Raw genomic sequence first — 26,237 nt, 5'->3', positions numbered from 1 at the left:
CTTTTTCAGTGAATTTGGGTTGAGCCATCTGTTCCTTGCCACCACAGAAGTTCTGACTGTATCAGTTCTGTGCAGCTGGCAGGCAGGGGGTGGGAGCAGCAGGAGCAGGACTAAGGCATTGATATGAGTCACAGGACACTGCATTGTTGTAATTCCCTACAAGGAAGAGATTCCAACAGAGCTGCTCTGAAGAGGGTACAGGCTCCATCAAGGGTGAATTTTTTTTATCAGGCAGGATTTCCAATGTGCACAGGATGACCACATAGTGGGGAGAGTGCAGAATCAATTCAAGCATCAAATGGGGGGTTGAACTGGGCAGCTCTTTAGATCTCTGTTTCAGTCACTTCTTAATGATGACAGCAGTAAGGTCACATGCCCTTTCAAACTCTTTCTGTAGACATCTCTAATACAAGCAAGAAGTGATCAAGAAAATGTGGCACAAAGATTCTAATTCTGTGATGCTGATAACAGTCCCTGGTGGGCAGGTACAACACAATTAGGTCTCCACCATGAACTTAACCTTGGTCTGCCCTTCTGCTCTGCCACGAGGTCGATTGGCTCTGCCCTCCAAACTCCTTCTACCTTCTGCCCCCTTCACCTACTTGCGCTCTTGCCCTCACATGGAATTTCCTTTGCCTCTTAAGAACGAACTCTCCTTGACAAGAGTTTGTGCTCTGGCCACCCCAAACCAAAAGAATGACTCCAACCACTGATCTCTGAGTGATTCAGTTTTCTGAAGTGCTCCTTTGGGGCTCATTGGCGCTGCTTTGCAGAGTTTCTTAATGTTTCTTCATGGTTCTTTGTCTGCCTATCTTCTTGAGGGCAGATTTGGGTTATGAATCCTAGCACCTCACACGTGGCTTTGCAGAGGCTCTTGATGCTTATAGGTAAGTGACGTGTTAATATCATGGGCTTTTGTTAGTAATCTGGAATCTGCACCTGGCAGTCTCGGATCTGGGTCATTAGAGGTCACTGGGTTAACTATGGGCTCTCCTACAGCACAAGCCAGTCCAGTTGTGCTCAGGGTTGTTGCAGAGCCAGAGGCACAGAGGAGACAGACCTGCACCTCCTTGCTCCAAGTCCTTCCTGTTCTATCCACACCTGACACCCCACGGGCCTGATTTATATAGTCATTCATTCATTCATTCATTCATCAAATACCTACCAAGCACAGTGTGCTGGGCATCGGGCATCGTGTATACAGTGACAGACTAACGATGCAGTTCCTGCTTCTGGGGCTTCCAGGATGGAGTCCCTTCCACACAAAGCCAGGATTGTTCCTCATCTGTCTGCCTCTCTCTCCTAGACCCTGAGATGTCTTGGTTCAGGAATCCTGGATCTGTCACATGTCCCTTTGGAGGTAGGGTCTCTTTGCCCTTTGCTGATGCCTAAGCCCTCCTCCTAAGGTCTTCTTTCTTCCTACTCTCCCTCCTGTCTGAGGCTGAGCTATGGCTCCTCGTTCCAGGAACCACTTTCTAATCCATTTTCCCAGCTCACAAAATCCAGGAGAGAGCTGGGTTCCCCAGAGACCAACCTAATTGATACGGTTAATATGTTTTGCATCTTGACTGTCCATTTGGTTTAAATTAGTAAAGACTACAAGTTCAAATTCTGAGAAATATACACAATTCTGACAGGTGATGGGAAAGCAAAGCCTAACCCCGCCCCCCCGCTGGACTCTGGCTTGAGGTCCTGTGAGGATCTGGCCTTTGATTCTGAACCCTGAGGATGAGGCTCCTGGTCCTCCCTGCAGCCCCTGCTACCTCAGGTGCTGATGACAATGCTGTGTCAGACCCTGACCAACTGCCACCAGGGTAGGGGCTGTGCCAGTCTCTTTTTTCACATTTCACAGCGCACGCAGTCCAAAGCTGCTGGGGGCTGCGCGGAGGGGTCCCCTGGCCTGGCGCTGGTGGCAAGTTGAGGAGTCAGGCCCCCCTTTGCCTTCAGTCTGTGCCAGGACCCTGGGGTCTGGCTGGCTCTTCCTGAGGGCAAAGCCAAGCCCGCGAATCATCTCGGGGGAGCTTCCTAGAAAAAAAGAAAGAATTCCAGGTTAGGAAGATGTAGGAAGGGCAGAAAACGGATGGGAGGGACCGCTACCCGGCACGAACAGTGGGTACCAGGGCTGTCTGGAGCCCGAGAGAATCCCCAAAGCGCTCTCCTACTACCTGCCCACGTGCGTGCGTGTGCCAGGGAGCCAGAGGCCCCAGAGCGCGAGTCGGAGGCCGAGCGGGGAGCCGCAGGGGGGCCGCAGGCAGAGACCCAGCGAGCGCGCTGCCCGGGCGCCGAGCCCAGGGGCCGCCCACTGGCGGGGGAGCGCGCAGGGGAGGCGGCGGCGGCGGCGGCGGCGGCCGGGTTTCCCCGGGCTTCCCCTCGCCCGGCCGCGAGCGCACCGCGCGGGTCCAGGGCGCGGAGGCGGCGCCCGGCGCGGGGGAGCCGGGAGTCCCCGAGGCGCCCTCCGCTCGGCGCGGGGCGGCGGGGCCGGGCGCGTCGGGAGCGGCCAGCGCGGCGTCCCCGAGCCCCGGAGCCTCCGGCGGGAGGTTTGGGCCGAGCCCTCCCCGCCGCCCGCCCGGCCGCCCCTCCCGGAGCCCGCCTCCCGCCCCCGCCCGCGGCCTGGAGCGCGCCTCCCTCGCCGCCCCGGGTCTGGCGAGCGGGCGCCGGCCGAGCTGCGGGAGCCGCCGAGAGCACCAGCCGCCGCCGCCGCCTTCGCGGGAGCTGCTCCGGCCGCACCATGCGAGAACTGGCCATCGAGATCGGGGTCCGAGCCCTGCTCTTCGGGGTCTTCGTGTAAGTAGTGGCGCGCCGCGGGCGGGGGCTCACGGACTCGGGGACCCACGCACCAAGCGTCTCTGCGCCCCAAGTTTGTTTGTGTCCCGCCGGGGCCTGGATTCCAGGGCCCCTCCCCGCCCTAGGGGTGTGTCCTAGGGGACCGAGCGAGACCCTCCCGGTCCCCTTCCTGGGACTCTGGGCGCGAAGGGACCCGCGCGCGCGAGCCTGAGACCTGCTCGCGTCACCCCCATCGCTCCGGAGAGCGGGTCCGGCCGCCGCTTGGGGCCCCTCGTCTGCGCCTCTCGCGGGCCCCGCACCAAATGCCGGGGGAGTCTGGCTGCTCCCCTGGACGCAGACGCGCACCAGCGTTGGCGTCCTCGGGAAGTTTCTCCTTGTGTGTGATCTGCCGAGCCCGACGTTTGCAGCCTTCGCTCCTGGCCGCCTGCCTCAGTGCCCCCCGCGTGCCCAGGGCCAGGCTTGATCTCCTTCCGCATCCCTGGCTTTGGCGCCGGGGGTCCGGGTGAGCGTTTTCCCTGGAGGCGTTTGCGGTGCTTCGGCTGGAAAACTGTTGCTGCGGAGGCTCGGACGTCGGGGGCCGCAGCCCCGGGGGGTGGGCTTCATACGCCCGGAGCTCCGTGCCGAGTCCTGTCAGCTTAGGGCTGCAGCGAAATGCCCCGGGGGCCCTGAGCGGCGGGTGCTTGGAGACAGTGGTCTTGGAAAGAAGAGGGGGCGCTGGCGCAGGTTCTTTCCGAGATGCCTGAGTCCCAGTGCGCCCCGGGGACCCGCCGCCCACCCACCTCGAGGGCCAGAGCCTCAGAGAGCTGTCGTGTCTCTGCCTTTCAGATGCAAGCCGGGACCCACTTCACAGCCTCCTGTCATCTCGTGTCACCCAGGCACCCGCATCTACACTTGTCCCTCCATTAGGGGGTCACGTTCTCTGTCCTCCTCTGCCCATGGCTGTTTTCAGACACATTTAAAATATTTAAGTTGCATGAACTTTCTGGATTTGCCTTTTTTTTTTTTTTTTAAAGCCCACTGAGCCATTCCAAACAGGAGGCCCCTCTCTGAATTTCTGCCCCAAATCTTTGGTGGCAGGTGGGAGGCTGTGAGATGACTTGTGTTCCACACAGCCCAGGGTATACACGTGCAGAGAAATGCCCTTTCTTGCATGTTTTTCTTTGCGAGGGGCTAAATTCAGCCAGAGTGTTTATTCACAGCACCAGAGAAAGCCGTGAGCGCCCCCAGATGCAGAAAAGCCCCCTCTCCTAGCCTCTGACTAAACACTAGTGTTATTCAGTGGGAAGAAGGAAGGAGAACTTCACGTGGGTCCTGATGCACTTGGGAAAACAGAAAACACTTTTCCCTCCTCTTAGTCTGTTTTTCTACCTTTAGAATATACATTAAAACTAATACTTGCCTTGTGGTCAGATGGGGACGGTTCCCATTTGGCAGGTAGGCTAGGTCCCATTAAATTATTGTGTGATAGAAATGATAAAATACTGTTCAATGCGCAGTAGAATTTACCATTTGTTGGCTGAATGTTTGTGTGAGTAATGCTGAAATAAAGTGAGGCAGGCTTTTCGGCTGCCTGTTTTGATTGTCGCTGGGAATTGTCAGATTATAAAAGGGTCCAATAATGTGTAAATATTTGTATGGTTTTCAGATATCTCTTCAAATAGCCCCCAAACATTTATGAGATGTTTACAAATATATAAGGGATGGTCTGTGCAATGGATTTGGAAATTTGATAATTATCATTTTATGTGCTTCTTGCTTCCTCTAAGGATGGTATGTAAAAACCAGGCAGTTTATATTCTTTTCTCCAAACTTCCCCTTTGTATTAATTACTTAATGGGGAATCTGCTGTCACCCAAAGGGATACTCTTGGGCACTGATGGCATTTTTGGATGATTCCCTGGTTTCGTATCAAATTGGAAATATTAACAGTGTGTCCAACTTGTGGCTCTTTTACCTGCAAAGACCAGCTTTGGTATCTGTGTGAGATTCTCTGGGAATCTTGGATGCTTGGATACTGTTATCATCTGGCAGATAAAGACTTCCGGAAGGACCGGTTTGGAGCACACAGATACAGATGACCCTTTGTTTTCTCAGATAAGCTTCTGGTGAGATGACAGAGGCTGACTTTCAGGGGGAGTTTTTTTCCTTCCTTTTGCCGGCGATGATCTGATGGCAAGCTTCAGTGCCTTGAAACCACCTCTGCTCGTGAAGGTGGTGGTCTCAGTAGCAGGGCTTCACTCCAGTAGGCTTAGAAAGTCCCTCTGGGCAAGCTGAATCCAGTTGCTCTGCTGTGGGGTCCAACTTAGCTGATATTATCCGGTTCTGCTTGGTATAGCTACTTTATTTCTCAAGATAAGAGAATAATCTTTTTGGAGGGAATACCTCCTTTGCAAACTTGTGCCTCTGGGGGAACATCACATGTAGATGCACCTGTCCTCCAATTGGATTTGCTGTGCATGGGAGTAGAATCCCACCACCCAGTGCCCATGTGCTCCCAAAGATTTGAGGTTAGTGCTAATGCAATGCATTTTTGGATCCATAGGTAGTAGGTATATACGCTTTCCCTTGTTCTCTTAAGGAACTGGTTCTCTGCCTGTAGACCAGGTTTTGTGCTGAGGTTTGATGATTCAGGATTCCAAGAGGAGGCTTTCCATTGGACACTCTTCGTAGAGCATCTGAGAAGTGCTCGGTCCTGCCTGAAAAGCTCAAACCACTGAGAAGAAAATTAGTAACAAGTAATGCAAATCAGGGCTGGCGCATAAAGTTTAACCTAACAGAAAACAAATTGGTTTGAGGAATCAATGTTTAGGAAAAATCAAAGCATGATGTGTAGCTTTGAGGAGGAATTTAGTAGTGTGAGGCTTGTGGGCCTAGAGGTCCAGTGCTGGCTTTAGCAGGTGCAGAAACACTCAGGGAACCCCTGCTGGCATCTTGGGTGGCAGCAGGATGGAGGAAGCCCACGAGTGTGCCTTCTCTCTGCTCTGCCCACAGTCCCTAAGGAAGAGCAAAGGAGCCTCTGGGCAGGACCTGGGATCTTCAGTCTCTCCCTCTGTCCCTCCATAGCTCCCTCCTTCTCTCTCTCCCTCCCTGGGGCTCCTGGAGGCTCCCTGTCTGGCCTGTCCCTCTAGGAGCTGGGGGTCTGCTCAGGATGCTAGGCTGCTCAGGGAATGGCGTTTGCCTCACCTCAGATCAACCCAGCGTCCTTCTCTGAGCTCTTCCTATGCAGGAGGCCTGTGCAGGTGCCGGGGATGGTTGGGAAAGGAAGGCCAGGGGGCCTCCACCAGGCTCGCAGCCTGGCAGAGTAAGCACAAATGCACCACTATTTGTCATTCCCACTATCCCACATCTACTCGGGAGGTGCGTAGTTGGCATCTTCTAGATGCCTGCAATTGCAGTAGTTATTTCCTTTCTCTGTCATTAGTAACCTTTAGTTTGTGTGATTCCAAACAGACACAGGGAAACTTGGCGCTTTAGCCGGTTCAGGTGACTGGCTCGAGGACCCTGGCTGTCAGGTGGATTTCTGGACTATTGACAGTAGCTAGGAGATCTTTCTTTATTACCCCTAAGTGTCCAGTTTAAGACTCTAAGTAGGGGATGGCTTTGGTAGCTGGAGCAGAGTGCTCTGTTTTACTTAGAAGGAGGAATTAATTAGTCCCACGAGGAATGACAAGGAGGAGACAGGTGCCAGGGAAGGTTGCTTAGAGCTGACATCTCTCACCAGAGTCTTGAGCAGTGCATGGTACGTGCAGAGCGCCTGGGCCCAAGGACATTCCTGCAGACAAAGTGTCCTGGAGCAGAAGCCTGGAGGCACATTTGGTGTGGGATCAGGTCACCACGTGTGGCCTCAGCACAAAGTGTGGGTTTCCAGGGTGGGGAGGTGGGGGGTGGTAAGAGGGGCAGGAAATGAGCCTGGGACAAGAACGTGGACGGTCTCAGTGACCTGCCAGGAAGCGTGGACGTTCCCTTGGAGGCACTCAGTGGGGAAGTTTGAAACAAAAAGCACCATGATCAGATACAGGCCCAGTGGGGGGTGCGGCAGTTCCCTAGGGCACCTGGGCCCTGATTCCGCCTGTGAGTGACCGTGCACAGCTCTGCCGCCACTGCTGCGCCCCACTGTGCTCTCCAGGAGCCCGAGGTTTATTCCACCGTCTGTGCAGATTACACGTCTGGAGTCTGCATCTCTGTCTTCTTTGCTTTCCCCACTCTCCCACCTGGGCCTTGCGCGGTCGGCGCCTCGGGAGAGCTCACCAGAGGGCACTCGGTTTCCAATGATCGTGTTTGTAGATCTGAGTGTTCTGCATCCGCCCAGAGCAAGGCTTCCTAAAGGGCAGCCTGCTGACCACCTGCACCCGGATTATCTGGGGCCCAGTTCAGACTTAACTGGATCAGCCCATGTTGTGGAGCCTCGGGAATCTGCATTTTCAACAGGTGATCCCTCTGTCCACCACGTTTGGGAACTACTGATGTGCAGTTTACAGTAGCTTGAGACCCTCTCGTGTTTGAGGGTTGCCTCTGGTTCTTTTCTCCTTTCTGGCTTCACGGGAGACTGCCGTTCCCAAACCCCTGCCTTTAGGTGGGGCCACGGGGAACATGGGCAGAGGGACAGGTGTCGCCTCCAGGTTGAGGCAGCATCAGTCCCCTTTAGTGGCCTGTGATTGTCCGTCTCCGTTGATGGTGAGCATGGTGTTGAGATGGCAGAGCTACCAGATGCAGCAGCAGGACAGCCGCTGTTGGACGTGAACTCTGTGGAACAGAGGAAACTTTCTGCATTTGGGGACTGATTAGCTACAGTAGCAAAAGCCTGTTCCATCTAACGAATACACCTGTAATAATTTTGCTTGATGTCTAGAAACAAAGAGTTGTTTGAGGCAAAGTATAAATGTTAGACCATGGGCTTTGAAGCTGGAAGATCTGTGTTTGGATTTTGGCTCTGCGACTAACTAGCAAGTTGCCTAAAATCTCTGAACCTCAGTTTCTTCATGCGGGAAATGGGAATAGTTCCTACTTCATTGGATTTTATTAAATAAGGCTGTCAGTGCCTACAGTGCATATACCAACAATGCGGTGTCTTCTCCCCACTCTTGTGAATTCCTGTTACTTATATGCAGTGTCTAAGAATGGCAGTATAGTGTGATGGTCACAGCCACGGCCTCTGGCATTGGCTTGCCGGGGCTTGAATCCTGTTTTTGCCACTTAGCTGTGTGAGCCTTTTAGCAGAGTATTCATCCCACTTCAGTCCATGTTTCCCCATCTGTTCGACAGGACTGTTGACAGCATCCATGGAGGTAAGGCTTGCGAGTATTAAACGAGAGTGTCAACAAATGGTAATGTGATTATTATTAACCTTTTATTAAGGTGAATTCATACGTACACTAAGGTAACTAATGATACTCATTACAAATAGTTTACTGCAGGATTTCTGTAAAGTAATAAACTCCTTTAAATAGTCAAATGATTCCTTTTAGCGCCCCCGAAGTGAGGTACGTAATTTCCCATGAGTTCATTCAGTGAGCTGTACCCCCATATCGCAGTGTGGGCTGCTGTGTGTCTGATGGAAGGTGTCTCAGCCCTGTAGCGTCTCAAAGGTGACAAATTGCTGACCTTTTACAACAGTGATTCTAGGACATTGAATCAAAAATGTTATCAGCATAACAGCATTCGATAATGTGTAAGGAAAATGCTGTGTTCCCATCATTTACTTCTGAGTCTGTGTTCATCACAGAGTTCTACTAGAAGCCCGGTGCAGACAGTTCTTCCATCAGACACCCCCTCCACCCCCAGGTCGGTGCATGCTGGACCAAGTATGCCCAGTGCTTCTCCCCAGCCCAGGAAGATGTCTGCTTTGTCATCTGATAAATGGAGCATCCTTCTGTTTGAAATATTATTTGCCACTGTAAAATGAGTTGGCTGTACCCAGAATTCTGAGAATTGATGATGTTTTCCCACAGGGAGATAAATGCTTATAATGCCACAAAAGGAGGACATTATTTCATAGCTTTTGGATAAAGTTATCTCAATTAGTTATAAAGATTATGCCTTTGATGACCCACACAAGGCTTGTAAAAGCTCTGTACCTCTATTTTTCTGTGATCGTGTTTTTAAATATGAAAATCATCTCAGCAATATCGCGTCTTTAAAAAATATAATCTTGGTGTTCTGTGGATGAATTAGAAACACTGGTTCACAGTGAGGAAGTGAATTCCTACAGGACTTGGAGATGCCCAGGATGGGTGAGCAGGAAGCCGGGAGGGGCTGGGGTTGTGGAGCCCGGGAACGGCTTCATCACAGTCTTTTAATATGTGGCTGTGAAAAATTGTCCCGCGAGGTGAGGGATGAGTTGTTATTGTGTCTCCACCGAAGACAAAGGAGCAAGAAACAGGGTCAGAAGCTACAGGAGCAGCTAGGTTGATTTTCAGAAAGGGAGCAGTCTGCCAGTGAATGCTAGATATTTCTTTCTCCTTTAGCAGAGGGGTTTTTTTTTAATTGGTAAAATATTTAATAAACAGAATAGGAAAAAAAATGTTTTCCTTTCAAAAGAGCAAGAAAGTCTTCCTTCCCTTCCTATTAAAGAAAATACATTTTACTTTCCAAATATTTGTATATCTTGTCAGGCAAATGCAATCCAGCAAGATTTATGCCTTTTATATAATGAAGATCATCATATTTAAACAGTGCATTTACTATGAAAGTAACGTTCTCAATGTCCATAATATAGATGCACTTTCACAATCCAATATACAGTTCAAAAAATTTTACAGCCCAATAGTAAATATAAGTTTCCTATTTGAATGAAGTCTAACATATACAAGTCAGGGCGCTGACCATACAAAAGGATAATCAAAGAAGGCTCACAGTTCAGAACCATCCTACTGTTTTTGGATCCTCAGCGATTTTTTTTTGTAGTAATTGGGTTTAACAGTACTAAAATTCTAATGAGCAAGTTAAATCAGGGATCTCTAAATTTTGGAATACCAGTATTAATCAAATTAGTATTAGCCCATATTTGTCACCAATGACTGAGATGTTTCTTTCTAATGAATTGACCATTACATTTCCAAAAATCTGAAATGGGCAACAGAGCATAGAAAGAGACTTCTTTAGTCTCCTGCTTGAAACCAACAGCTTCAGCAAACTGCTGGCCTTGATTCAGGGCCAAATAGCAGAGGGTTTTTTAAATGTGTTTTTATTGAAGTATTAGTTTGAACCATATGAAGTTGCTGATATTTGACTGTTTTGACCTACAAAAGTGAGAATTTCATTTTAGTCCAACCTAAAAATAATGTACACCAAGAAAAGTGCAGAATTCATAACTGTACAGCTGCGCAGAATACCCTCCACCCTCCGAGCCCCCTTCTGCCACCCTGAGGTTCTCCATCACGCTAACTTCTAACAGCATTTTTGAGCTCCGTGTAAATGGCATCATACAGGGTGTACTCTTTTCTGTGGCTTTTTTTGGTTTTTGTGCCCGGCTTCCTTTTGAGACTCATCCGTGTTGTGCGTAGTTGTCATTTGTTAATTCTCATTGCCATAGAGCATCTCATTGCATGATGGTCCCTCTTTATGTACTCCTTTTATGGATATCATTTATGGGTATTTGGGTTATTTATTGTTTTGGCTACTAAGCCTAATGCTGCTATTGTTTTTAATGAGAACTTTTGTAATTCCTGTGGGGTATATCCCGAGGAGTGGAAAAGCTAGGTTACTCATCTGAGATTTTTAAAGAGGATTTGGCTTCTTTTTGTCTGTCTCACATTCTGAAAGAGAGCTGCAGTCTGTATGCTGCTTTAATCTCCATTCATTGATCAGTTCTTTTGTGTAAAGCACGTGGTGGCCCTGGTGAATGACATGAGGATGCCTAGAGCTGGGTCCCGACTCTGAGGGAGGGCGGGCAGCGTGGCACCAAAGTCAGATCATGGACTTCGATGTGAAATCCTGACTGCTGGTAATAAAGATGTGCCTCAGCTTCCTCATCTGTAAAGGGGGGACAAGATGCCACTGCCCAGGAGGCTTGAAGAGGAAGATGTACTGTGTGACACATGATAGGTGTTAAAGCCAATCTCCTGTCCTTCCTCCACCTCTCTTCCTTCCATTGGGGTGGTCGAAACACAGGTGTAAAAGATACCTAACGGCACAATCTAATGATAATAATGAGTGCAGCTTTCAGCGCAGAGTTGCACCTGGAACTGGGATTTAGGCAGTTTGGGGAAGGCATCCTGAGGAATTGTCCAAGAAGCCATTGAGAAAAAGAAGTGGCTGATATGTGTATATGTGTAGGTATCCTTTATTTATTTTCTAAAATTTATTTATTTTGGCTGTGTTGGGTCTTTACTGCTGCATGCGGGCTTTCTCTAGTTGTGGTGAGTGGGGGCTGCTCTTTGTTGCGGTGCGCGGGCTCCTCATATGCAGTGGCCTTGCTTATTGTGGAGCACGGGCTCTAGGCCCACGAGCTTCGGTAGCTGCAGCATGCGGGCTCAGTAGTTATGGCGCAAGGGCTTCGTTGCTCTGTGGCATGTGGGATCTTCCTGGACCGGGGATGGAACCCGTGTCCCCTGCATTGGCAGGTGGATTCTTAACCACTGTGCCACCAGGGAAGTCCCGTAGGTATCCTTTAATTGACCTATCTTCGTCTTGGTTAAAAGAAACAAGTTTCAACACTAACAGTGTGCCAGCTCTGTGCTAGGCACTTGTCACACCCTAGATGACTTACTCTTTGCAGCCCCCCACCCCAGGAAGTGATTCTGTTGTCCTAATTTCCAGAGTTTAGAGTTAATGCTCCTCAAATACCAATCAATATGAGAAGAAAAGAGCTCCTCAAAAAAAAAAAAAACGAAAAAACAAAAAACAAAAAGGACAGCAGACAGGAACAGGGAACTAACAAAAATACAAATAACCAACCTTATTTAAATCTTTGATTTCCATACAAGTGCAAGATATGCATCTAAAAACAATAAAATATATGCATATATGTTAGCACAAGCTCTTTATGGGCCGCAGTAATGACTGCAGCCATTAGGTTTGTAGATAATGTAGACAACTATTTGTTAGCTTGGAAGATATCCATAAATTGTTGTTAAGTGAGGAAGAGCAGGTTACATAAGTATGCACAAAGCTACTGTGATGTGGTAATGTAATAAAATCAATTTGCATCTATGTCTGTAAGAGAATAGCTATAAAGATAAACAACAAAATCTTAATGGTGGTTGTTTCAGGCTGATGAGATTATGTAATATTCGCTTTTTTCTTTATACCATTTATTGTGTAATTATTTTACAGTAGACATTTATTACTTTCATACATAATTAGAAAAATTGATTTAGATTTTTCCTGTGATGGGGAAAAAAAGAAGGTAATGAAATATCCTAGATAGGGCACTGGGTGAATCTTTCGTGCTTGCTTTAGAAATATCTGAAGTGGGAATGTGTCAAAAGTTAACCTTTCTATATTTCGTATCAACTAAAATGTTTAAAGGAAAATTATAAAGTAAGAATTAACACGCAGGATGTGCAAGGTGAAACGGATGTGATCAGATAGTGCAGGTGGAACTGTAAATGGACATAACCATTTTGAAGAGCAGCAGTGCAATGCAGACAGACAAAAAATTACTCCTGTCCTTTGACTTAGAGCCCTTAAAAAAGATGTTGAAACACTGATGTAAAAGATGCAAAATCCTCATATATAAAGATGTTCATTGCTATGTTTCATACAAAGCAAATATATTTGTCAAATGAAAATAAAACAGTCAACATTTGAAGAATGTTTTGATAAATTATGGATACAAAGAAATACTATAAAGCTGTTAAAATAACCATTTTGAAAATCAGGGTAAAATTTTATGATGTCACAGTTAAAGAAAGCACTATACAAAATACATCATATTTCTAGACTATTGGAAACATATCTGATTTGGGCAAATATTAGGAAGGATTACACAAAAGTTTCCCCTCACTTGACTATTATTTTAAGATTGTAAAATAGTTTTAAAAATTAAAACAATACGAAAAGTGCACGTTTTCCTGAACTCCTTCACTTATCTCTGCCAATTCCATTCCCTTCACTTTTTAAACTTTTAAACACATATTTCTATAATTAAAAAAAAACTGAGAACACATTTTTTATCTATAGTAATTTTTTCTTTTACTTAATGCATTGAAATCTTGGAGAGATTTTCTGTCTCTATTGATCTACTTGATTCTTTTTGCTGGCTGTGTGGTGTTCCACTGATTAACCTATTCAAGGAATTATAGGGTGTTTTCATCTTTTGTTATGACTAACAACATGGCAATTGTGCATATGTTGTAATGTACCTGTTAAAGTACCGGTGTCATAAACTTGTGCAAATGAAATTTCTGAGTCAAAGGCCACATGTATTTTGGGTTTTGATAGGTACTGCCAAATTGCCACCCAAAGGGTTATACATATTTACATTCTACCAATAGTTCAAAGGTTTCTGTTTTTCGACATTCTTGCCAATGTTGGATATTATTAATGTTTATATTTATACCATGGGAGGGAATGTAACATTTACATCTTTTCACCCATGTATTGGAAATTTGAATTTTTTAAAGTGAAGTATCTGTTATTTCCCTTTATTCATGCTTTTATTGGATCTTAAAATTTATCTTACTGATTTGTATGAGCTTTTTATTCCTTATGGTTGTTGACCTTTTATTTCATAAGTTGCAAATACTTTTCCCACTTCTATGGTTGACTTTGAAGTTTCTTTGCAATTTCACATTTTAATGATGTAGTTAAATCTATCAACCTTTTCCTTTATGGTTTCAGAGTTTCCCTTCTATTTAGAAAGTCCTTTTTCATCTAAAGCAGAAATATTATTCTGTATTGCTTAGTGTTTTATACTTTCATTCTTTAATTTTAATTCTATAGTGTATGAAAATTTTTTTAATTTATGGAGTGAGAGGTAAAGAATTTAACTTTTTTTTTTAACATGTGGTTTGTCAATTATGAATTAGACATTGTTTTCTCAGTGACATCTTTATCACATACAAACGTCCGTGTGTCCATGAATTGCAGGTGAATTCTATTCCGATTATCTGTTTGTCTGGTTGTGCTCAATATAACATTTTATTTATTGTAGTTTTCTAGTTTATTGAGATTTCTGAGGAGAAATGGCCCCTTATCCCTGAGAAGGAACATAGCATGGTGGTTTAAACTTCAGGATCCAGAGCCAGGATGTCTGGGTTCAAAGCCCTAATCTGCTATTTACTAGTTATGTTAAATTGGGCCGGTTACTTTATCTCTCTGTGCTTCAGTTCCCTAGTCTTAAATACGGAGATTCTTAAAAAAAATTAAATATGGGGGTAATTATAGTGCTAAAATAGTGTCACTGAATTAAGATCAGAAGCTATGGTTTGCGTGATTTCTATGTTTTATAATTTGTTATGATTTTCTGTATGGCCACATACATAATCAATTTTTAAATTTACATACAGTGTAAATTTTTGTAAATTTATATAGCTTGAACATAAGAAATAGTTTCTGTTTGGTGGGTACAAACCTCTAAATATACTAGAGCAAGTTAGCTGTGTGCTATTCAAATCCTCATATTTTCACTCTTTTAAATTTGTTCTTTTAAATTTGTTCTTTTAAATTTGTTCTTTTTAATGTGAAGATATGCTCCTCCTGTCAAACTGGCATAATTAAAGTTTTCACGTTTTTTGAGATAACTAATATTTCATTGTATTGCTGCCAACTTATTCTGTTTTCTGTAAGTGGTGCTTCATTTCTGTGTTTTTTTCCCCTTTTGTTTCTTGCTTTAGCTGAACAGCTTAAGTTTTGTTTGCTACCTCCCATTTTTTCCTTTAGTGATTTGGAAGTCAGATTACTATGTCTGCATTTCTAGTTAGTATTCTTAAATTGTCTTTCCTTCTGATAAATTGAACATTTTATTATTATGAAGTTTCTATCTTTGTGTTAATATTCCTTATCTTAAAGTCTACTTTGTCTAATATTAATATATAGTTGCATTATCTTCCTTGAGATTAATGTCTGCACAGAATGTATTTTTCAGTCCTTTTACTTTCAACCTATCTGTATTTTTATGTTTAGTGTATGACTCTTGAAAACAGCTTTTAGTTGTACCTTTTACTTTTATCTAGTCTGCCAGTCTCTGCCATTTAATTGGAGTGGTTAAGCCATTTACAGTTAATGTAGTTGATATGGTTGGGGTTAAGCCTACCACCTGGTTATTTGATTTTTATTTGTTCCATCTGTTCTTGTTCCTCTTTTTCTGTCTTCTTTTAGGCTAATCAAACACTTACTAGTACAGTAAAACCCCTACATACAAATGAGTTCCATTCCAAGGGCATGTTCCTAAGTCCAATTTGTTCTTAAGTCCCAACAAAGTTAGCCCAGGTACCCAACTAACACAATTGGCTATATAGTACTGTACTGTAATAGGTTTATAATACTTTTCACTCAAATAATACATACAAAACAAACAAACACAAAAAATAAAGGAAACATTTTTGATCTTATAGGAGGGTACCTTGAGAAGTACAGTAGTACAGTACAACAGCTGGAATACAGGGGCTGGCACCGAGTGAACAGGCAAGAAGAGTTACTGACTGGAGGAGGGAGGGGACACGGGAGATGGTAGAGCTGAAGGATCATCATCTATAGGAGATCTGCAATTTCACTCATGCCCGGTGTTGATGAAACGCCTGTTCGCATCTTTGAAAGTTCGCAACTTGAAGGTTCATATGTAAGGGACTTACTGTATTCCACTTTATCTCCTTTATTGCATATATGTTGTACATTGTATATATATTGTATATATGTTATACCTCTTTAAAAAGTTTTAGTAGATTCTCTACACATTGCAATATGCATCTTTTTACTTGTCACCATTAAGTCAATATTACACCATTTTACATACAATGTAAAAATCTTTCAAAAGCATTTTTCCTCATGCCTTTGGTACATTGTTATAGATTTCACTTTTATGTATAAGTCCCATAAAACATTTGTCTTTAGCAATCAATGTAAGGTTACAGAAATTAAATTTTCAAAATAGATTTACCCACGTAGCTACCATTTTCAGTACTCTTTATTTCTTCTTTCATATTTGGTTTTCCCTTTAGGATTATATCCCTTCAGTCTGGATAACTTCCTTTAGCTTTTCTTGTAGGGTAGGTTTGTGAGGAATGAAGTCTCTTGACTTTGGTTTTACTGGAGTCATCTTTATTTTGCCTTTTCTTTTGAAAGATGTTTTTGTTCGTTATAAAATTCTAGATTGACAGTTTTCTCTCAGTACTTTAGATATGACTTTGAGTTGTCTTGTAGATCTGATTATTTCTGATGAGAATTTAGCTGTCACTGTTTTTGTCACTTTCCTGAAGGCCGCACATTTTTCCTGTTGGCTGATTTTAAGACTTTCTCTTCATTTCTTGGTTTTCAGCAGTTTGGCTATGATACGTCTAGGTTGGTCTCATTTGTATTTTTCCTGCTTGGTTTCATGGAGATTCTCAGAGCTATGGTTTTATGTCTTTCATCAATTAATTATTCCCGACATTATATTTTCAAATATTTCTTTTGTCCCACTCTCTCTCTCCTCTCCTTCTGGTTCTTCAATTAAACATATATCAGACAGTTTGATATTGTTCCACAGGTCTTGGATACTCTGTTCTATTTTTTTAAAAACTTTTTTCCTTCTTATGACTTAGTTTAAGATAATATCTATTGACTTTTCTTCAAATTCCTAATTCTCTATTCTGCTGTATCTATTTTTTTTCTCATAAGCCCATGCCATGAATGTTTTATTTTGTGTTCTTTTTTTTTCAGTTGCATAATTTCCCTTTGATTCTTTTTTAGAGTTTTAGTTTCTTTATGATGTTTTCCACCTGTTCACCTATTCTTTTCATCTTTCCCTAGAATTAAACATATTTATAGTAGAAAGTACTTTTCTGCTATTTCCAACATTGGGATGAACCATGGTTCTGTTTTTTTTTTTTTTTTTTTCTCTATTGATTATGGGTCACATCTTTCTGTTTCCTTGCTTGTATAGTTATTTTTAATTGTATATTGGACATTGTGAATCATACATTGTGGAGATGCTTGTTATTGTCCTCTAATGAGTGTTGAGTTTTATTCTTGCATGCAGTTAATTTGCCATTGGGTCACCTTAATCCTTGGAACCTTGTTTCTAGGCTGTGTTTGCATAAGTCTGTCTTAGTTTTTCCTTAGATCCTAGGGTGCATCCTTTAGTCCTAGGATGTGTTTCTTACTCCTATGATTTGGCCCTTCTGAGGTTTCAGGAGAAAGTGTATCTTGGGGAAACTTCAGCTCCAGACTGTATCTCCCAGCACTACCTAGCTGCTGAAGTCTCTCCTTCACTCTTTAGACTGTGGCTGTTACTTTACATTAGGGTCCTTGTAGTCTTCTCCTGCACGTTGAAATTTCTGAGTTTGCCAGTGATTTGAAGGAAATTGGTACATGGAATTTTGTGTTCCCCCTCTGTATCTAAACTTCTTAACAGGGATGCATCTCCTTTCTTGTATTATCCATTATTTTCTCCCTATATGCTTAATCTTTTCCATAACTTTTTTCATATTTTGCTTTGCTGATTGGCATCCCTGGAGCTCTTCAGCCTGGCTATGGACTTTATGATTTTCATTCTTTTTAGTGGGGTTTTGAGAGGGAAGAGAGACAAAATGTATGGGTTCAATTAGCTGTCTTGAACTAGATGTCTCTTTAAAAAACATTTTGCAGATTTTTCTTTGATACAATATTCACATTGTTTACATTTAAAATTATATTAAAAATCCATGGATTCTTTCACTCATTAATATTTTTATGGTTTTCTGAGTCATCATGTAAGTGGCCTCTTCTTTGCCTATGTAAAATTCTACCTATTTTCCAAGACCTGGCTCAGAATTTGCTTTTCTGTGATATCTTGTCTAAATATATTAGCTCTGACTTAATGTATATAATACTGATGATAGAGTTACATAGAAGTCCCACATATATCTTTTTTTTCAATGATGGAAATACTTAATTTTCTGGATGTATTGTGTTTTAATTCAGTCTTATGGACCAGTGAAAATATCTTCAGCCATGTAATGCGAACATATTAAATTCGATTTTAAAGATATTACTACCTTATTTATGAAAAACCACAAGAAACAAAAATACGTTGCTTTGATTTTTCTCCTGATGCAAAATTTCCTTTTATTGTTTCCCAAAAGTAGCAAACTGTGGTTGTTTGGCTCCAGGGATGATGAGGAGGATAGTAGTAACTAATATTTATTGAGCACTTACTGTATACCAGGCACTGTGCTAAGGCAATTTACTCTTTAAATCCTCTAACAGTCCTATGAGGTAGGAATTTTATAATTCTTCATATTTTTGGATGAGAAGTCCAAGGCTTAGAGAGGTTAAAGAACTCACCCAGTGTCACGCTGTTAATAAGTGAGATGAAAGTGCTTTCAGTGAAACATTTAAATTGAGTGTTAAATGCGATGGAAAAATTTACATCAGATTTGGGTAGAGAGGGGAAGAGGAGGGACAGGCGGGGAGGCTTTCTGATAATTAAATGACCCTGACAACCTCAGTGAAGTCATGGACATGAAGGGGATTGACGTACGCTGAGCAAATGCAACTCTGACATTTTATCAGAAGGCACCACAGAGTGAATTATATTCTACCCTGTGTCTGACCTGGGAGAGTCTCTAGGCCTTGTGTCATCTGTCTTCCCCTCCTTTTTTTCTTTTTCTTTTTCTTTCTTTTTAAACAGAGGGCCTTAATCAGATCCTGCTTGTTCAGTGGCAGAGGCAAACCTAGACCCTCAGTCTCTTGGCTCTTGGCCCTGGGGCTGCTCAGCACGTGACTTCCTCTGTCCCTGATAAAGCACAGGTCCTGCACATTTGGGCTTGTCTTTTTCCCATCCTGTCGGGACCACTCGAATGCAGCTGTGTTTCTTGACAGCCTCAGGGGGGCAGCTCATTGGGGAGCTGCTTTTTTATAAATCAAAACACACTCTTGCTCAAAAGGAGCAACATCTTTGTCCAGCATCTCCCCACCCCACCCCCACTTCCAGTTATAAGATGAATAAACTCTGGGGATCTAATGTACAGTGTCGTGATTAGAGTTAATGATGCTGTATTATATACTCGAAAGTGGCTCAGAGAGTGGATCGTAAATGTTCTCATCACAAAAAAGGAATGATGATTGTGTGATACGATGGGGGTGTTAATTGGCATTATTGCAGTAAACATTTTGCAATATACGCGTATCAAACCAGCACACTGCCCAGCTTAAACATACACGATGTCAACTATGTCTCGATCAAGCTGGGGAAAAAGAAGTCCTGACAGTTCGCTCCCATGTATTTGTCACGCTTCCATAGGACATGAGAGAGAGGTGTCCCCAGGCTGAGAGAAAGTGAGTTGACCAGCCAGCCATGCCTGAGGATGGAGTCCGCGTCTTGTGGTCAGCCTGACCTGAGGCTTCCCGTGGACTTTGTTCTAAGTGTCAGGACAAGGGATGGAACCTAAGGTTCAGGGGTGGGTGTTTCTGGAGGTATTTTCTCTACAAAGTCCAGCTTTAAAAACTGGGGAGGCAGCCCCTGTCACACTCAGAATACCTGCACCTTGGGCAGAGTATCTGCAGATGGTGACACGTGGCTTTCTTTGGTCCAGTTCCCTTGTCCTGGGAGCAGACGTGGATGACACATAAGGGCGGGGAGCCACTGCTCTCACCGAAGATAGCATTGAAATCCCCTCCATTCCTTCACTCCTGCAGCCTCAGATGTGCATTGACTGTGTCCCATTGTGCCAGGCCCTGGAGCACAGAGAGGAAGAATGCCACATGCCTGCCTCACTAATCCAGGTCACGTCGCCTGTGGACAGCAGGGCCCGTGGATGTTGGGATACAGCCAGGCCAGTCTTTCTGGCCTGGGGACTTGCCAGTGCGAGAGGACTTGCCAGGAGTTCCAGGGGTGCAGTTGAGGTTGAGAGCTTGGGGGCAAGAATGGCAGTGCTTCGAGCGGGGCAACAAAGTAGAGTGGAGGATGTCGGGGAGCAGCTTTGCCTGTGGCCAGCTGTGCCCTTCCCTCGGTAGACCTTGCTGCTGCCTCTCCAGCCCCGGGGCCTGCCCTTGGAACTGCTTTGCTTTCTTTTTTTGAGTGCTTCCCCTGTGCCAGGTGACGTTCTTCCACTTTGTGGGTAATTAGCTTATCTCATCCGTACAACATGATGTGGGCGCTGCTATTTTTTTCACTTTGCAGGCGTTGGGGCCCTGAATACAGGGAGAGGAGTGATCTGTCCGTGGTCTTTTGCTCGTAGGTGGCAGAGGTGGAATTGGCGTCCAGGCCTGCCTGGCTCTGATCTCTCTTTGTTCCCATTGCTCTGTCGCTGCAGTTGGGTGGGGGGTTATCTTTGTCCAGAACCACCCCCATGATGGCCTCCTGTCCACTGTGCCTGGTGTGGGTCTTGGTCACAACAGATGCACCCGAGTCTAGCACTGGGGGTCCCACGATCTGGAACCAGACTGCCTGGCATCCAATGCAGCCTCCATCTTGCTTGGGTTACGTGAAGCTGTCCTTCCTCAGTTTACTAGTCTGCAAAGTGGGGATAGAAACAGTACCTGCCAGAACCTGTCAGGGGATAAATACCAGCAGAGGAGGGCACACACCAACAATGTAAGGCATTATCCTCGTATTCACATGTGCTCGTCTAGAAATGTCCCTTCCCTTCTTCTTCTATTTTAAAAAATTTTTTTTCTTTTTAATTTTTTTAATTTTTAAAAAAATTAAAAAAAGAACTTTATTGGAGTATAATTGCTTTACAGTATTGTGTCAGTTTCTGCTGTACAACAAAGTGAAAGAGCCACATGTATACGTCTATCCCCATAACTCCTCCCTCTTGAGCCTCCCTCCCAACCTCCCTATCCCACCCCTTTAAGTCTTCACAAAGTATCAAGCTGGTCTCCCTGTGCTCTACAGCAGCTTCCCACTAGCCATCTATTTTACATTTGGTAGTGTGTATATGTGGATGCTATTCTCTCACATGTCCCAGCTTCCTCTCCCCCCTGGTGTCCTCAAGTCCGTTTTCTACGTCTGCATCTCTGTTCCTACCCTGCCACTAGGTTCATCAGTACCATCTTTCTAGATTCCGTATATATGTGTTAGCATACGGTATTTGTTTTTCTCTTTCTGGCTTACTTCACTCTGTATGACAGACTCTAGGTCCCCTTCCCTTCTTCTTTGCCCCATCTTCAGAGCAAAATGTCTTTTTCTGTGCCCTTCTCCCAATGGTCCTCTTGTCACCCTGACCTTATCTTGCTTATGAGAGCTGTTGGTTTATAAGAATCATGTCTCGCTTCACTGTTCCTTTCTTGACCAAGTGAAACGTCTCCCTGGATGTCAGCAGGCATTGTTGGAAAACAGTGCCTGCTGTGGAATAGCCAACATAAAAAGCATCAGGAACCCTGGACGAAGCTTGATTAATTATCTGTATACTTTATGCCTAAAGTGTGAATCATGGTTTCCATTTTCTGCTGGAGAATGTGAGCTGCCTGCTTTGAATTAATCCAGGAGAACAGTGTTCTAAAAAATCTCCCTACTGCTGTGTCAGCACTTAGAATTACTGCCTGAGGGTTTTCTTTTTCCTTCTTAGAGAACCTAAAGGTGTGTCAGGTAATATTTGGATTAAATTTAATTGTTTCAAAGTTGAAAAAAAAAGAAGGGAAAACAACTTTGTGAAGATTGTGCTCAGGAAAGAAGTGTTCCCATTGTCAAGTTTTTTTTTGTTCGTTCCTGAGGTGTTTTGAAAATCGCTCTGGGCTTTTCTGCTGGCTGTGCTGGAAATCACAAGTCCTTGCTTTCACTGGAAAATCAGAAAGCGGGGCTCACTCTGGATTGAGCCGGGTTCGATTTCACACTGAATGGAGTCAAGTCCTAAGTACAAATCAATGTCAGATATAAAGAAGTCGAGGCACAACTTCTCCGCGTGGCCTTTGGTTATGAAAGCATTTCCCACTTGACTACAAGCTTCTCAAGAGGAGGACCCTTGACTTTGGTGTTCCCTACTCTCTCTCCCTCCCCTGATGTGTGCGGGGCACACAGTAGATGCTCAGGAAGTGTTAATTGAGTGAATGATGTAACCATGGTGAGGTGACTGCAGGTCACACTTTCACCTGCTGGAGGAGGGAGCTCTTCCAGCTGAGACCTCCCGGGCCTGCGTACAGGAAGACAGAAGTCTTTTGATGCACAGAGAAGTTCAGAGGAAAAGTTGCAGGAGGACGTGGGTTACTAAAGGAAGACAGCTTTTCATCCCCAGGAAGAAACCCAGTGAAGAAAAGCCCAAGGAGCTGAATTAAGATGCCCTGTGGGTTTGCAACTCTGTCAGACCCCTGGCCCGCCCTCATTGGGCTCTGTCACTTAGAGGCTGTGCAGGGTAGGAACAAGCAGAGGCGGCAAAGGTGGCGGTGGGGTAGTGTGGCCATGTGTGCGTTTGGTTAAATGTCCGGACACACACCAGGCTTTGCCAGGTCTCCATCGCCCCCTCCTCCCCTGCCCAGGGCCCACGCCCACAGCTGTCTGCACAGTCTTCTCGTAAGGGGTCTTTAGTGGAGTCCTGCCCATTTCCCCAGGTGCAGACCCCATGCTCAGTTACCTTCCATCTCTTCTTGGGGGTTAGCTGCTTCGTGTGGTTGCATTACCTCCAAGCTGAGGCTTACATCTTCCAGGACCTCAGCTTTTAAACAAGTTATCTTTGCTAGAATTCTTTCTTTTTACTTTAAATAAATGATTTTTTAAAATTATGAAACAAGTACAGGCTCGGCACAGGAAACTTAATAGAGAGAAAAAAATTGAAAGAAAATAGAATTATTTATGATCCTACAACCCGGAGAAAACGAGAGTTAACGTTTTGATTTGTATTCTTTTAGTCTTCTCCTGCTCCCCCACCCTGACTCATTCCAGAATACATAATATTGATACATTTTATGCATGAAAGATCTGCCTCGTCTGAAATAAAATTTTGTAGGCTGCCTTTTTCACTTGGCATCACACCCTCAACATCGTCTTATACCAATAAATATTCTTCCCAACTTGCTTTTTTAAAAGCTGTGAATGGTGGCAGAATATGCTATCCCCAAATATGCCACTTTGGCATAAAGATTATTTCGGGCTGAGGGCAGTTGAGAGGAGGAAGATTCAGGAAAGGCTCCCTCCCCTCCCCCTATTTTCTTAAAAGTAGGGCATTAACTCTCAAGGGTGTCCCTCCTCCACCCTCTACCAGGAAGAACAGAGGTTGGTCACTGGAGATAGCACCGGAGGAATCTACATAACAAACTCTACAACTAGACTTTACCTACCATTAGTTTCCTTCTATATATTGACCTTCCCACAGTTTGCATCCCTTAGAAGCCTAAAACTTCTTTCATGTGTCCTGTCATTTCTTCACAAACTCATGGTTCTTTATTGGGCATGCTATATAAGCTAGAGTTCTAAGCCACTGCTTTGAGTTACTCATTTTCCCCTGGGTATGCCCCATGTATACATGAGGTATACGTGTTAATAAAATTCTGATTCTTTTTCTCTTGTTAACTTTTTGTCTTTTGTTATAGGGGTCCCAGCCAAGAACTCAGAATGGTAGAGGGAAAATTTTTTCCTCCACTGCAGCTGCAACACAGTCCATTAAATTAGGCAAATAATCTAATACAATAAGCAGACTGGAGTTGGACATTAGTGGTCTGTCTCTGGTTTTTAGTTGATGTCCACAACACTGTGTCGAGCATCTTGGCTCATGCCATGCCATGCACATCTCTGATTAGATTCTTAGCCTTAAATCCTGGATGAGGAATTTCTGGGCCAAAGCCTTTTTTCCCTCTAATTTTGTTAGCTTGCCCAACAGAAAGTTTGTACCAATTAACAATGCTCCTTGCAGTGCCTGATCTGCTAGCTCTTCTCACCGTTCCTGCTCAAATGTCTCTGGATGAAGAAACCCTCACTGAACATTCTGTTCAATGGCTCATGCCCCATCCTATCACATTATCATATTACCCTGTTTTATCTATTTTTTAAAAAATTTATTTTTTTATTTATTGGTCACGTTGGGTCTTCGTTGCTGCGCTCGGGCTTCCTCTAGTTGTCGCTAGTGGGGGCTACTCTTCGTTGTGGTGCTTGGGCTTCTCATTGCAGTGGCTTCTCTTGTTGTGGAGCATGGGCTCTAGGCATGCGGGCTTCAGTAGTTGTGGCTCACGGGGTTAGTTGCTTCACGGCATGTGGGATCTTCCCGGACCAGGGCTCAAACCTACATCCCCTGCATTGGCAGGCAGATTCTCAACCACTGCACCACCAGGAAAGTCCCTCCGTTTTATTTTTTAATAGCACTTATTTTAATCTGAAGTGATATTGTCCATTATTTATTAGCATGTCCATTTATTGGCAACTCACTCGGCAGGTTGTAAACTCTGTGAGTGCAGCGACCTTGCCTGCTGTTCAGCAGTGCCTTGCAACCATTCACCCATTTCCACCATGCTTGTGCATCTCGGTGTGAGGGACAAGTTTGCTGAATGAACATATGTTTACCCACAATGTCAATGACACTTGTATTATCACACATTTAAAAAAGTTGTTATCTTTATTCTAAAACAAAGGATGCCAAACATAACCTATTGCTGGTGACCAGTGGCCCTCAGGTGGTCCCAGGATTCCTTCTGATATGCTGAGGTATAAGGCCCCTTTCCCAAGCACTAACTGGGGTTTATAATTATTGTGGTTTGTTTCTTTTGGCTTAATTTTTCCCTCTGTTCTTGAAAGGCTATAGACAGTGTGCATACTTGAAGCAAGTTATGTTTGCACTTCTGATTTGCAGCTACTAATCTGCTAAGGATTTGAAAGGAGAGAGTCACCTTACTTAAACTGTGTATAAAATAAGAGTGAATAGGTTTAGCTTGAAGGTCTGAATTGCTCTGCTGTGTTTAAGTGCTTGAGTATTCTGTGTGCCCAGAGGCTTTTTTGACCATTCTCTGGTTCTTATATAGGGATGGTGTTGATAGTTGAGTTCTAGATGAGCAAGCTATTGCAACTCTTGTTACTGAGTCTATTCCTCCCTTGAGTACAGTGGGAGAATGGCTAATATAGTAGTTAGGTGTTGAACAAGTAGTGTATCCAGAGAATACTGGCAGTGGTTGTGCATCTGGGACATGGCTGGGGGATACTGTCAAGGTCCATGCCTCCGGACTCTGAATCTGGCCTCCTCTGTCCAAGGTTTTTATCAGCAACTGGGATAAAGACATAGAAAGCAGGCTTATCAAATTTGTGAATGACACAAAACCAGGATGGAAGGCTAATACGTAGGATAATAGGATCAAGATTCATAAAAATCTTGGCAGGAATGATGGGTCTGCAACTAACACGGTAAGCCCTAACAGGATTACATGTGAAGTCCTGCATCTCACTTCAGCAGAGCCAGCCACGGCCGTCAGCGATGGGAGGGGCCTGTTTTGAAGGCAGTTCGTGTGCAGAAGACCTCGTAAGACCTGTGGGTTTCCTAGATGCTAATTTAAAAAACTGATTATACCTTACATACTGTTAACAGCAGTAGGATGTCCAGATCTAAGGATGGCAAACTGCCTCATAGCAGTTCCTTCCTGGAGTACTTCTCCCAGCCGTGGAGTACTTCTCCCAGCCGTCCCTCGCCCCACAGCCTCACCCGACTCACACAGTGTTCAGGCCCCAGCTGGGCTCCTACTTCCTCTGAGGACCCTTCCCTGAGTCTGCAAGGTGGAGTGAGTTATGCTTTCCCTGGTACTCAGGCAGCACTTCTTCTTCCCTATTACCATCTCCCCAAAACTTGTGGCCGTCATCTGTCTGGTTATCCATCTTGCTCTTTGGACCCAGGGCTCCTGGAAGGCAGGAACTGTATCTGCCTTGTTGGATGCCCCATCCTGAGCAGTGACACTGTGACCGGCACCCAGCAGATGCCCAGTGGACGCCCCAGTTAGGGGTGTGTCCATTCGTGGAATATGGGTTAGGGTTCTGGACTCCACATGGTTGGATCTTGTACCCCTTTTGCAACCAGGTAGTGACAAGTGTGCAGACCTTGTCCTGTGGGGAACAGACAATGGAATTGTGGATGGTTAGCTAAACCACACTCAGGTGTGGACCACCAAGAAAGGAAGGTGTGGACCATCCCAGGCGTTTCAGGACAGGGCCATTCCAGGCCAGCAGGGAGGAGGGACCCTCGGTTCCTTGACTGGAAGAGTGTGAAAACAGTTGGAGGTGTCCAAGCATGTACGACCACTTGCTTGGTAGGAGCCACTCATTAGCTGTGAATGCTGAATTGGGGAGAAGATTTTTAAATTGGAAGTGGAGGAGCTGAAAGCTAATGATAATAAAAACGGCTACCCCTCCAGGGCCCTCCCCGAGCGTCGGGTGCTTTGCTTAACTGAGTCCTCGTGGCCTCCCTGTGGGGTTTCGTGCTGCTCTA

The 26,237-nt window shown here is 44.7% G+C and overlaps 1 protein-coding gene and 1 non-coding gene across 2 annotated transcripts in view; one reads left to right on the top strand and one right to left on the bottom strand.

Annotated features, from left to right (window-relative positions):
* Nucleotides 1–2,631: 2,631 nt before the first annotated feature.
* PLPP4 (phospholipid phosphatase 4) overlaps nucleotides 2,632–26,237 on the top strand; it is a 129,322-nt gene continuing 105,716 nt past the window's right edge. Inside the window, exon 1 of the mRNA XM_057735976.1 lies at nucleotides 2,632–2,784. Coding sequence (XP_057591959.1) covers nucleotides 2,729–2,784 — 56 coding nt within the window. The 5' untranslated portion in view covers nucleotides 2,632–2,728. The remainder of the gene's footprint in view (nucleotides 2,785–26,237) is intronic.
* Nucleotides 9,804–9,940, bottom strand: LOC130854702 (small nucleolar RNA SNORA2/SNORA34 family). Its single transcript, XR_009054141.1, has one exon. It is a non-coding gene; the product is annotated as a small nucleolar RNA SNORA2/SNORA34 family (small nucleolar RNA).

This window comes from Hippopotamus amphibius, chromosome 5 (genome assembly GCF_030028045.1).
Source record: "Hippopotamus amphibius kiboko isolate mHipAmp2 chromosome 5, mHipAmp2.hap2, whole genome shotgun sequence".
NCBI classification, from domain to species: Eukaryota; Metazoa; Chordata; class Mammalia; order Artiodactyla; family Hippopotamidae; genus Hippopotamus; species Hippopotamus amphibius.
Note: the sequence above shows the minus strand (reverse complement) of the source record. Positions and strands in the feature narration are given on the sequence as shown.